At 31.9% G+C, this 13582-nt stretch overlaps 1 protein-coding gene across 3 annotated transcripts in view; it reads left to right on the top strand.

Moving 5' to 3' along the window:
- Positions 1 to 13582, top strand: part of LOC149779382 (dynein heavy chain domain-containing protein 1-like) — a 457419-nt gene that overhangs the window by 67803 nt on the left and 376034 nt on the right. For all 3 annotated transcript variants that reach the window (XM_089940014.1, XM_089940015.1, XM_089940016.1), the window contains exon 27: positions 4866 to 5109. In XM_089940014.1, the coding sequence (XP_089796140.1) occupies positions 4866 to 5109 (244 nt within the window). The remainder of the gene's footprint in view (positions 1 to 4865; positions 5110 to 13582) is intronic.

Here is a 13582-nt window from a genome sequence, read left to right on the forward strand (position 1 = left end):
TCTACATCCTGATCTCGTAATATCTCTAAATTTTTCGCAGCGAAGTCCCGATTATTACATTATGTCTGTCAATTTTCATTTGTCAGAAGAAAAAACCCAACCCCAAACCATTTATAAATAGATATAACGTATGCAATCCACAGTCTAAACTGCCACACTGCAGACACCGAAGTGATATAACTGAAAAATTGTTAAAACTACGTTAAAATTCAAATCACACGCACACACGTCTAAATCCGGCACTGGACAAAATAATTAATATCACACAACAGTTTTTTTTTTTTCTTCTTCAGTAAATAGAACGTGAAAATTAAACATTATTCAAGTAAATTTCAGATGTTTTTATACAACTACAACAGTACTATAGTATAAAAAAATTAAAAGAATAAAATTGTCACCAATTAGCTTAAATGAATGATCACTGTGAAATTTTCTCTGCAAACAAAATCGCATCTCCATTTCCGCCAAAGAAACTTGGCCAGTTAACACCTGACATTCCTCTACCGTATATGTAAAGTTTAATTACCATGATTAAATTACAAGGAATAAAACAAAATATACCATGCAGTATATGTGGCCTTTAAGAACTAATTCTAAATAAATATTTTGTTCAGCAAACAGTGTGTTACATGCATTAAGACTTAAACCTGAAGTCCATGGCATTGTAAGTAACAACAAAATAGGCATCGTTTATTTTGGCAATCAATTGCTGGTGCTTACACATACACACACTGTCGAACATGGTTTCTTTGAAGTATGTCCGAAGGGCAGTCCTTTTCACAAGATCAATGCAAGGATAAGGAGTATGTTCATTAGTCCCACCGGCTTTATTGTTTGCGTACTTAAATCAAAACTTTAGCTATTTTGCAATTTAGCCAGAGCTGACCAGAATATGCAAAATGGGCTTGTCCTGGGGGAATAATAAGGCGTATCACATGGAGAAAAGGTACGTCCCATGGGCGCTTGCACATTGGGGCAAGGGGTTGGGGGTTGGGTCAATAGTCCCCCCCCAGTTTCTATTGTCAGCCATTTAATGTGAAACTTTGACCTCTTTTCTTTTAATCGCTGCTATTTAAACTGCCCAAGGAATAGTTTTATATCAGTTCCAATCATTGCAGATTACCGTTTATACATACTACATGTATACAATGATTCTTTTTTTAAATTTGTAATTTTTATAAGATTACTGAAAATTGTGTTTTCTCGAAACACGACAGGTTTAGAATATTATTTTTGACAAAGCCTCCATTTAATTAAAATCAAATCTAAATTTCACCTTGGACAGTAGCGATTTGATTTAGATTGTGCCGTGTTAAGGCATGTATGTCAACATCTTGAAAATACATTTACTAATTTCACCAGCGCGATCCAAGTTTCCTCAGGCAAACAATTTTTGTTTCGACAAGCCTGACGGGCACCTCACTTTGAATACAGGATGGGCCGGAACTAAAACCAGAGGGGCCCAGGGTGTCGGGCTATCAGATTTATTTTTAGCACTGCTGGTGTAGATAAAAGATCTGTGAATTGCTTGTTGCATTTTGTGGTCACTTACTCGGCCTTCTGCCTATTTTCGTAACTCGCACGTTTAACACTTTTCCCAGGATTTAAAATATTCAACGTTATGTCTGGAACAGTGCCAACTTTTAGTCTAGGCCTAGCATTTGCGTATCCTTGAGCTGCCATTTTTTCAGAATCCCTCTCGTTACAGTCCTTTGAGAAATGTAACGAGCAGATAGTGCTGTATGGTGTTGCTTTGAAATCAACTCGTTTGTAATAATGTATCCATTCTTTCATTATGCCTTTATCTTTCGGAAAAGAAAAAAAAAATGTTGTCCACAGGCTTTTCTTAATGTTCTATTACACCCGTAAGCAATGCAAAACGGTATTGTCTTTTACTCTGCCAACTCCCACTTGGGCTGCTGGAGTCGCTACTATGACGTCACATCCCGAAAGTAACCGAATAGGCGCGGAAATTTTGCATACGAGGTCACAGAAATTCAGCTCCTAGAAGATAGGCCAATATTTCAATATTGGCATTACAGTTGCAGATGATACTTCAGAATAAGGTTTTCTGCTATAGTACTTTTATTATTATTCTATATTTCCATTGGTTTCTGGTCTCCTTTAATGTAGAATAAGTTTCTTGACCAATCTTTGTGATTTGTTTGCATTTAGGGTATTTTAAAAAATCTAAATTTTGGAAGTCTAAGATCAGAGGTGACAGTCATAGTACATCTAATAAAACAATGGTTTCTGCACATAAAATTTAGTTCAAGACTGCATGCCATGATCACAGTCAAGGTCAGTCAAACCTGTAGGTCAATACTATACAGAGTCAGTCATACTTTAGTAGTATAGAGATCTGTTAAACAGGGGGTGGGCATATAATGTACAGTTCACAGAACTTTTATTGTAATAATGAGCAAGGGTTTTTCTTACATGATGTGTTCACACTTATTTACTGGACATTATAGTAATATATAGACAATTTTATATAGATTTTCATGAATGTCTAAGTATGCAAATTGATCACATTGATAAATTTTCAGTTTGCAATTTTAAGTTCTAAGTTGCTTCACAAAATTTGATTTTTGATAACAAAATTATACATCAAAATACAGTAAAACATGACTTGAAAGACCACTTTTCTGGAAGGCTGTCTATCATTTAAGACATGACCTGGAGATCCTACAACTCAAAGATTGAGTCTGGACTGAGTTTAAGTATCAGCCAGTCAGAAGTGATGTTTCAAAAGTAATTGGTTTGTGATTGGTTGAAACAAAATCTCAAGTGCAGCATGAAGAGTTTTAATATTCCAGGCTTGGTTCTTAATGCACAGACCAGTTTTATTATTCCAATGCTTGGTTCTTAATGCACAGATCAGTTTTATGATTCCAGACATAGTTCTTAATGCATCAGATCAGTTTTATGATTGCAGGCTTGGTTCTTAATGCACAGATCAGTTGTATGATTCCAATGCTTGCTTCTTAATCCACAGATTAGTTTTATGATTGCAGGCTTGGTTCTTAATGTACAGATCAGTTTTATGATTCTGGGCTTGGTTCATAATGCACTGATCATCTTTATGATTCCAATGCTTGGTTCTTAATGCACAGATCAGTTTTATGATTGCAGGCTTGGTTCTTAAAGCACAGATCAGTTTTATGATTGCAGGCTTGGTTCTTAATGCACAGATCAGTTTTATGATTCCAGGCATGGTTCTTAATGCACAGATCAGTTTTATGATTCCAGGCTTGGTTCTTAATGCACAGATCAGTTTTATTATTCCAATGCACGCTTCTTAATGCACATATCAGTTTTATGATTCCAGTGCTTGCTTCTTAATGCACAGATCAGTTTTATGATTGCAGGCTTGGTTCTTAATGTACAGATCAGTTTTATGATTCTGGGCTTGGTTCATAATGCACTGATCATTTTTATGATTCCAATGCTTGGTTCTTAATGCACAGATCAGTTTTATGATTCCAGGCTTGGTTCTTAATGCACAGATCAGTTTTATCATTGCAGGCTTGGTTTTTAATGCACATATCAGTTTTATGATTCCAATGCTTGCTTCTTAATGCACAGATCAGTTTAATGATTGCAGGCTTGGTTCTTAATGCACATATCAGTTTTATGATTCCAGGTTTGGTTCCTAATGCTCAGATCAGTTTTATGATTCCAGGTTTGGTTCTTAATGTTCAGATCAGTTTTATGATTCCGGCTTGGTTCTTAATGCACAGATCAGTTTTATGATTCCAGGTTTGGTTCTTAATGCACAGATCAGTTTTATGATTCCAGGTTTGGTTCTTAATGCTCAGATCAGTTTTATGAATCGAGGTTTGGTTCTTAATGCACAGATAAGTTTTATGCTTTGAATTGATGACAACTGTTGAAAGGCAACCTGTCTTAAACAATATTTTGTTGGTGGGAACATTCTCACAACAGGCTTAATGGTACCAATTGAGCATACTGTAGATGCTCAGAAAAAATAATTGAATAAAATGAAGGACACGATATTGAAATCTAAAAAATAGGAATACTTTTTCGTTTGCAGGTTATCAAACAATTATAGTAGTATTGTGAGAGTGGGGCTGAATACCACTGTCAGCCATGCTCCTTTTTTTAATGTGTATCATCTACATAGTGATCTAGTTGAAAAACCTTTGTCTCCGGCTTTCTGTTTGTGGGTTTTTTAATTATATGCTCCAATCATACTTAAGCAGAGAACACCAATATTTTAGAAAGCAAATGTCAGAACCAAAAATTAAAGAAAGCAAAGAGAAAGTCATTTTTTCTATTCATATTCATTGCTTTAAATATCTGTTCATGGTTCACAGAAGAATTATTATTGTCTGCAATGTAGAAATACTTAACTGCAAAGGTGAAAATTGTGCATGTGATGATATGCTAAACAGTTACTTTACATCATACGATATTGTTTGGGAGTGCTTCTCACATAATTCCTCACTTCATTTCTGAGGAACATTCAGATTGTAAATGCAGTCAGTACACATTAGTGCATGCTCTAACTTATCCTAGGCTTTGATTTTTTTATATCATTGAGAAATCGGTCCTAGGGTTATGGGTTCTATTGTTTCCTCAGTCATTATTTGTTGGATCTTTTAATTAGTGGTTTGAAGCAAGTACAAGATCCATGAAAATTGTTATACCAGAAAAATTAGTGAATTCACAGTAGTAAGAAATATTTATATTTCTTAAATCTGCAACAATTGGACATATGATGACCATTTTTATATTACCTAAAGTCAGAATTATACAATCAAAATTAATATCATAAAATTAAAAAATGTACTTCATATTCATTTTATTTAACTTTTGATATTAATTTTTACCATCTTTAGGAAAGACACTGGAAAGCCATCTTTGTTGGCATGAATGAAGCCTATGACCCCAAGAAGCAGTTTACAGTGGCTGACCTTTTGACCTATGACCTGGAGGAGCATGCTCAGTTGATACATTCCATTTATCTTGGAGCAGTGGCTGAGTATGACCTTGAACTTAAAATAGGTCAGATCAAACGGTTTTGGGAAGAAAGAGAGTTTAAACTGGCAAAACATATACCAGACAGCATTCTCTTGGCTAAAGGTATGTCCTGCAATTTTATAGATGTATGTGGATATATAGGTAGATTGATAGGCAGGTAGGCAGACAGACATATATACATGGACAGATAGATAGTACATATTGTCAGTGTTTTTAACAATTAGTATTAATCATTCTCTTTTTGAAGAATCATTATTATTACTGTACATTAAATGCATAACCTTATCAAGTCATGAAATGTCTCTCATCATCTGATAAGAAATGGTTAAGTTCTGATTTGTGTTCAACCATATAAACTTCTATGCCATTGCTTGATCTCATTGTTAGGTAAGAACATTTAGACTTGCAAAAAATAAATTATCTATTAAACTTATTGTTTACTTGCAGAAGCTAAGCAAAAGACAAGGATAGGAAAACTTTATTACAAATATGCAAACCTTAGCCCAGTGGATTGATATGGTAACAATTCCAGTGCTAACAAAATTATCTTTATACCTGTATATGTAGGTAAGACTAATAGAATCATTAGTGGGGTTAACACTGAGACAAGGAAAGCCGAGTCAATGGGGTACATTATTTATCTTCCACTAAGCTTTCTGAAAACAATGTATGAGAATGGGATTATCTTGTTTAGGTACCAACTCCCATTTTCTGTATCCATTTATTCTTTGAAGACTATATTATTTATTCTTTCATTGTTCAACCATATCACTGACTTGCTGAATTGCCAAAATTAAAGTAATGTTAAGCATTATGCCATCTTTTACACTGCTTCTTATTATTTTCTGATGTCATCAAACTGTCATTTGACAAATCACTGGAGACAAACAAGTGGAGAACTCAGAGAGACTAGAAAAATAAGAATTGCAGTTCTGACAGACTTCATTATAACCTTAGTAAGAAACAGTTGACCAGACTAGACAATTCAGTTGGGTGTAATAATGCAATGGTAAAAAATTGTAATTGGAAATAAGATGAGTTTGTGTCCATTTTCTTTAATGATTTATGATGGGTATGACATGGAACTGTAACCCTAATTATGGACATTAATATCTGTTTTATCATTGTATATGGATTCTAAAACATAATGTTATAAATTAACAGAAATTCTCAAGTCCTTTAGGATGGTGGGGAAACAGAGTAGTCAAAAGGGTAAACATTTCCCTGTGCTGTGCCTTTAATAATAAAACTCCTATATACATTTCTACAATTTCTTCCAAATTTAGCTTAACTGTTTGTGCTTCCAAGTTTTCCTATCATATGATTATCAATGTCATTCATACTTTTTATACATGCTTATAAGTTGAGTCCAACTGCAAGCTGCACAGACCCAGATTTGCTGTTGCATAATGCACAGGCATATCTGGGTCTTTGCAATTTTGCTAGGAGTATTAGTCAAAACAAACAACATAGACCCTGATCTGTCGGTACATTATGTGATGGTGGGTCAAGCTCTGTGATGTTTGCAATTGGATTTGACCTATCAGTTGTATATGCAGTATTTCTTTGTTGCCTACCTGCTTTAAATATCTTTAACCTTTTATGCTTCCAACATACTCTTGTTCTGGTTTATATACCTCAGCACATTGCTGTATCTGTACCTCAGCACATTGCTGGGATCTGTACCTCAGCACATTGCTGGGATCTGTACCTCAGCACATTGCTGGGATCTGTACCTCAGCACATTGCTGTATCTGTACCTCAGCACATTGCTGGGATCTGTACCTCAGCACATTCCTCATTTGATGTGATCTATGATTATGCTGCGCATTACCTATTCTGTCATTATTTTGTGCTTTTTCTGCTATATATTTCAGCGACAAGGAAAGTTAACGTGTCTGTTCTCCAAACTGAACCAAACATTTTGACTTTTGTTTTTATCCTGATCATTTTTTCAGAACTGTGTTCTGTCCCTGTGTAGTGTAATTTTCAATTTGTATCCCATTTGTTGTATTTTTCTTCAAAGCAATATGTTATATAAAGCATTATTACATGCCTCTTGGTGTGATAATTTGTGTTATAAATATCATGTCACTGATAAAACACTTGTTTTTGTCACAGTATAATGTCATGGTGGAATGCAAAGTGCTTATATTTGTAGTTGTGCAATAAGTAGAATCTGAACTCAGGCATATAAGAAAATTCAATTTGATTCATGCATTTCTTACCATATGAACTCTTGAAATTATCTATTAAGTATAGTTCTCCACAACCACACTGTTCATATTAGTCATAAATGAGGATTGCCTTATATGTTAAATAACCTTATATTAAGGTAATATTAATATTAAATAATGAAATGGGATCCATAACTATACCTGCCTCATAAATGAGATCACCTTATAATGAGGTGTCATATAGGTGAGGTAATCTTGTATTGAGGTATTTTATGCATAATATTACTAATTAATAATGAAATGGGATCCATACCTGCCTTAAGTTATAAAAGTGACCACGTTATACTAAGGTACTGTATAGCAACAGTGTGCTGTATGTTTCAATATTTTCTCAAGCAGTCAAGGTCTGTAATTATCATATTATTCCAGTCACATGCAGCAATAGGCCATGATACCATGATTATTTTTTTGTCTGTGAAGGACAAAACACAGGTATTACTTGTATGTTGTGATTGGTGGTAGTGACAACAATGAGAATGTTTTGCATCATGATGTGCTAGGGTTTTTTGTCTCCCCTCTGACAGCAGCATAAGAAAGTAAGAAAATAATTATTGGCCTTTGGTTTTCTCTGTACATTATTTAATTATGAAAATATATATTGTTCAGTGCTAAGCAGAGGTCAATATCATATTTCACAGCTCAGTAAAACAATATAGTGAACTCGAGAAAGTTCATAACTGTATAGTATCAATTAAAATGGCACTTTTTTGCAAAGCCACAAAGCATGATGCAGACCAAATAAATGAATTCATAATAATCTTTTTCTAAGAATAAATGATATGTAATGAAACAATATTGTGTGCCATAAAGTTATACATAAATTAGATGAAAGATTCTGAGATTATGATACATATATATGTTTGTATAATTTATTGTTAAAACTACCTGTATGTTTAACATGTTCCCGATATGTCAGTCATATTTTACTGTCCTATTGATATTACATGATTTAAGTGATAGGTCTTTGGTACATTCTTATTTTAAAAATGCAGCAACTAATGAACAGCCTGTGTAAAATAGACAGAAATGTTTCTCAATTAATGTCAGTTATACCAGAAATAAAAATTCGTCATTTTGATGTGATATCATACATTATTGGTCAAAGTTTTCTTTGTCAAAGACAAATACATAATTGTTGAAAACCCAGGTATATTTGTTTTGCTCCCTACACATAGGAATGATAAATCTGTAACCTTCAGATATCAGTAACTAGTGTTAAAATTGTGGAGGAAGAGATATTTATTTTATGGTGTGAAAATGTAGAAAATGATAAATTTAATAACATGTGAGAAGGTCTTAAATTCATTAATGCTCTAGCAGTTTGATTTGAGTTTTCACTTTGCCAACTGAAGCATAGCAATAAAGTTCCCTATATACTTGCTTATGAGATGAGTCCAACTGCAAACTGCACAGACCCAGATCTGCCTTTGTATGATGTGCTGGCAGATCTGGGTTTGTACAGTTTGTTATGAGTAATCAATTAAACAATCATTATAGACCCTGATCTGCAGGTGCATTATCCTATGGCAGATCGGGATCTTTATTGTTTGACTGGACTCATAAGTGAGTATATACAGTACTTGAATATCTGCAAAATGATAATAGGTGGAAATTTTAAAAAGATTTTGACAAATGTCAGAATGAGAGATATCATTAAATAGGAGATGCAGTGGGAGATATATCATAATGGTCAGAAATGACCTCACCTCAGAATCTCTTAATTTTGTGATATATTTAAGTTGTTAGAGGTAGTTATGAAAATAAACTTCATGATTGAATCAAATCCCTTTTGCATGAAGTATAATTACCCAAACACTCTGGTTTTCATATTTATATGACTAATATCTTGAATGTATTTTAAATAATGCAATGTGTTTAATACAGTTGTTTAATTTAGTGTTAAAAGTATTACTTCAGGATGTATTTAAAGCTGACCTTTGACCTCTTACCAGCAACTTGCAAGCTGTGACATTGTATTACTAAATGTATTATTTGCATTATCTTTCAATATTTTTAAAATTATTTTTATGTTTTATTACATACCATAACTTAATACATAATGTGTTAGTGGAAAATTGGGTTGGCATAGGAGGGGGTGTGGAAATTGGGTGGTACTGAAAAACACTTAATGTTATAGTTTTTATGTATTGATTTTAATTATATACATAACACCAATACAACAAACACTAAAAGTTATAGTCTTTATGTATTTATTTTAATTATATACAGAACACCAATATGACAGGGGTCCCCGAGTGGCCGAGTGGTCTAAAGCACTCGCCATTACAGATCACTGCCATCTCACCTCTGTCTGCATGAGTTTGAGTCTCAGCCTCGGCTAATGTTGGTACATGAGAAAGCCTGCCAGTAGCTTCTCATGGGTTGGTGGTTCTTCCCGGGGTTTTCCAGGGTTCTTCCTCCACCAATTATACTGGCCGCCATGTATATCCTATGCTGAAAAATGGCATTAAACCCTGCAACAACAACAACAACAACAACCAATATAACAAACACTTAAAGTTATAGTCTTTATGTATTGAGTTTAATTATGTACAAAACACTAATACAACAAACACTTAAAGTTTTAGTCATATGTATTGAGTTTAATTATATACAAAACACCAATACAACAAACACTTAAAGTTATAGTCTTTATGTATTGAGTTTAATTATGTACAAAACACCAATACAACAAACATTTAAAGTCATAGTCTTTATGTATTGAGTTTAATTATATACAAAACACCAATATAACAAACACTTAAAGTTATAGTCTTTATGCATTGCTTTTAATTATATACAAACCACCAGTATAACAAACACTTAAAGTTATAGGCTTTGTGCATTGCTTTTAATTATATACAAAACACCAGTACAACAAACACTTAAAGTTATAGTCTTTATGTATTGAGTTTAATTATATACAAAACACCAATACAACAAACACTTAAAGTTATAGTCTTTATATATTGAGTTTAATTATGTACAAAACACCAATACAACAAACATTTAAAGTCATAGTCTTTATGTATTGAGTTTAATTATATACAAAACACCAATATAACAAACACTTAAAGTTATAGTCTTTATGCATTGCTTTTAATTATATACAAAATACCAGTATAACAAACACTTAAAGTTATAGTCTTTGTGCATTGCTTTTAATTATATACAAAACACCAATACAACAAACACTTAAAGTTATAGTCTTTATGTATTGAGTTTAATTATATACAAAACACCAATATAACAAACACTTAAAGTTATAGTCTTTGTGCATTGCTTTTAATTATATACAAAACACCAATACAACAAACACTTAAAGTTATAGTCTTTATGTATTGAGTTTAATTATATACAAAACACCAATACAACAAACACTTAAAGTTGTAGTCTTTATGTATTGAGTTTAATTATATACAAAACACCAATATAACAAACACTTAAAGTTATAGTCTTTATGCACTGCTTTTAATTATATACAAAACACCAATACAACAAACACTTAAAGTTATAGTCTTTATGTATTGAGTTTAATTATATACAAAACACCAATACAACAAACACTTAAAGTTGTAGTCTTTATGTATTGAGTTTAATTATATACAAAACACCAATATAACAAACACTTAAAGTTATAGTCTTTATGCATTGCTTTTAATTATATACAAAACACCAATACAACAAACACTTAAAGTTATAGTCTTTATGTATTGAGTTTAATTATATACAAAACACCAATATAACAAACACTTAAAGTTATAGTCTTTATGCATTGCTTTTAATTATATACAAAACACCAATACAACAAACACTTAAAGTTATAGTCTTTATGCATTGAGTTTAATTATATACAAAACACCAATATAACAAACACTTAAAGTTATAGTCTTTATGTATTGAGTTTAATTATATACAAAACACCAATACAACAGACACTTAAAGTTATAGTCTTTATGCATTGCTTTTAATTATATACAAAACACCAATACAACAAACACTTAAAGTTATAGTCTTTATGCATTGAGTTTAATTGTATACAAAACACCAATATAACAAACACTTAAAGTTATAGTCTTTCTGCATTGAGTTTAATTATATACAAAACACCAATATAACAAACACTTAAAGTTATAGTCTTTATGTATTGAGTTTAATTATATACAAAACAACAATACAACAGACACTTAAAGTTATAGTTTTTATGCATTGCTTTTAATTATATACAAAACACCAATACAACAAACACTTAAAGTTATAGTCTTTATGTACTGAGTTTAATTATATACAAAACACCAATATAACAAACACTTAAAGTTATAGTCTGTATGCATTGCTTTTAATTATATACAAAACACCAATACAACAAACACTTAAAGTTATAGTCTTTATGCATTGAGTTTAATTATATACAAAACACCAATATAACAAACACTTAAAGTTATAGTCTTTATGTATTGAGTTTAATTATATACGAAACACCAATACAACAAACACTTAAAGTTATAGTCTTTGTGCATTGCTTTTAATTATATACAAAACACCAATACAACAGACACTTAAAGTTATAGTCTTTATGCATTGCTTTTAATTATAAACAAAACACCAATACAACAGACACTTAAAGTTATAGTCTTTATGCATTGCTTTTAATTATATACAAAACACCAATACAACAGACACTTAAAGTTATAGTCTTTATGCATTGCTTTTAATTATATACAAAACACCAATACAACAAACACTTAAAGTTATAGTCTTTATGTACTGAGTTTAATTATATACAAAACACCAATATAACAAACACTTAAAGTTATAGTCTTTATGTATTGAGTTTAATTATATACAAAACACCAATACAACAAACACTTAAAGTTATAGTCTTTGTGCATTGCTTTTAATTATATACAAAACACCAATACAACAAACACTTAAAGTTATAGTCTTTATGCATTGAGTTTAATTATGTACAAAACACCAATATAACAAGTTTTTATGCTTATAATATGTCTCATGTTCTTCATTAAGAATTGGTGTACTCTTCAAATGAATGAACAACCTCAGTAAGTAATAAAAGTGAGGGCTGGGTGGGTCTGGAACAGGCTAAAAAATATTATTATTTTTTGTCCTTATCAAGGACAAATATTTTTTTATCCAATAATGAAAATAGGCAGACCAGTTGAGAAATGTCTTTCCTAGTAGAGAAGTGTCCATTTTACTCTTAAATTGGATGTAGATAGAAGGCTGCAAGTTTGAATATTAAGCATTTTCCTGTATAAAACCCTGTATGACATGTGGATTGATTTTGATGTACTGCATCAAGTAGTGATATCACTTAGAAATGGGTGTTTTCTGATTGGCCTTTCAGTTGTATTGGTCCTAATCTGTCAGTACAGACCTTTTGGCATGTTTTAGGTTTATAGATCCAGGCCAGAGAATAGAACCCTTCTCATTATCTTTTGAAGTAGAAAGCTTACAATTAAATGTACATAGCTTTGTTAATGTTATAATACGACAAAATATTTTACAATATTGTAAAAGTATATGATTACAATGTTAAATTAGAAGGTTTTGAGCTGGCTATCAGTAGGCAATGAAAAGATTTTTGGCCCTAACAAGTTTAAGACTCGTAGGAAAACATCCATTTAATAGAAGAGAAATATGATTTACAGCGGAGTCTCTCAAGACCAAATACCCATGGAATGCCCTTGCATTACATAACCACTGGCACCATAGTTCACAAACAGTTAACTTTGGAACCTATCACTTCAGCCAGATATAAAGACATCTGATTAGCCTATTGTTTAGACAGGTGCATATTTGGGTATGTTCAGATTTATGGGGTTCATTTTAGTATAAAATTGAAAGTTTAGGCTAAACATTAATTTTAGTTTTCAATGTAAAGGAATTTCAGTTCATTAAATAAATCTTACTGAAACCAAAGAAGAAAAACACTGAGACCAGGAAAATGTTTCAGTTTCAAGAGGATTTTGTTTTAGTGAAATCTGGTCTCTATAAGTTTCACTGTTATATATTATCTGAGTTCTTCTTTCAGATGAAATGTGCAAAATGACCTAAATAAACTCACCTTTTGGCCTTCATGAGCAAAACTTTGAAATATTACACTGAGTTTTATAAATTTTGTTTTAAATCAGCACATATTGTGATTTTATTTATCACATGAGATATAAGGATTTTTGTTTGATAAAAGGGCATTAAAACGCAGTGAAATGAAACTGAAATACATTAGGATATCTCCAACAAAGCATCCCATCTTGATGTCAGTTGTGTTATCACATGATCTAATATCTAAAAACATTATCTCTTTAGAACAAAAA

Source organism: Sinohyriopsis cumingii, chromosome 17 (genome assembly GCF_028554795.1).
Source record: "Sinohyriopsis cumingii isolate HCF-2022 chromosome 17, ASM2855479v2, whole genome shotgun sequence".
Classification (NCBI taxonomy): domain Eukaryota; kingdom Metazoa; phylum Mollusca; class Bivalvia; order Unionida; family Unionidae; genus Sinohyriopsis; species Sinohyriopsis cumingii.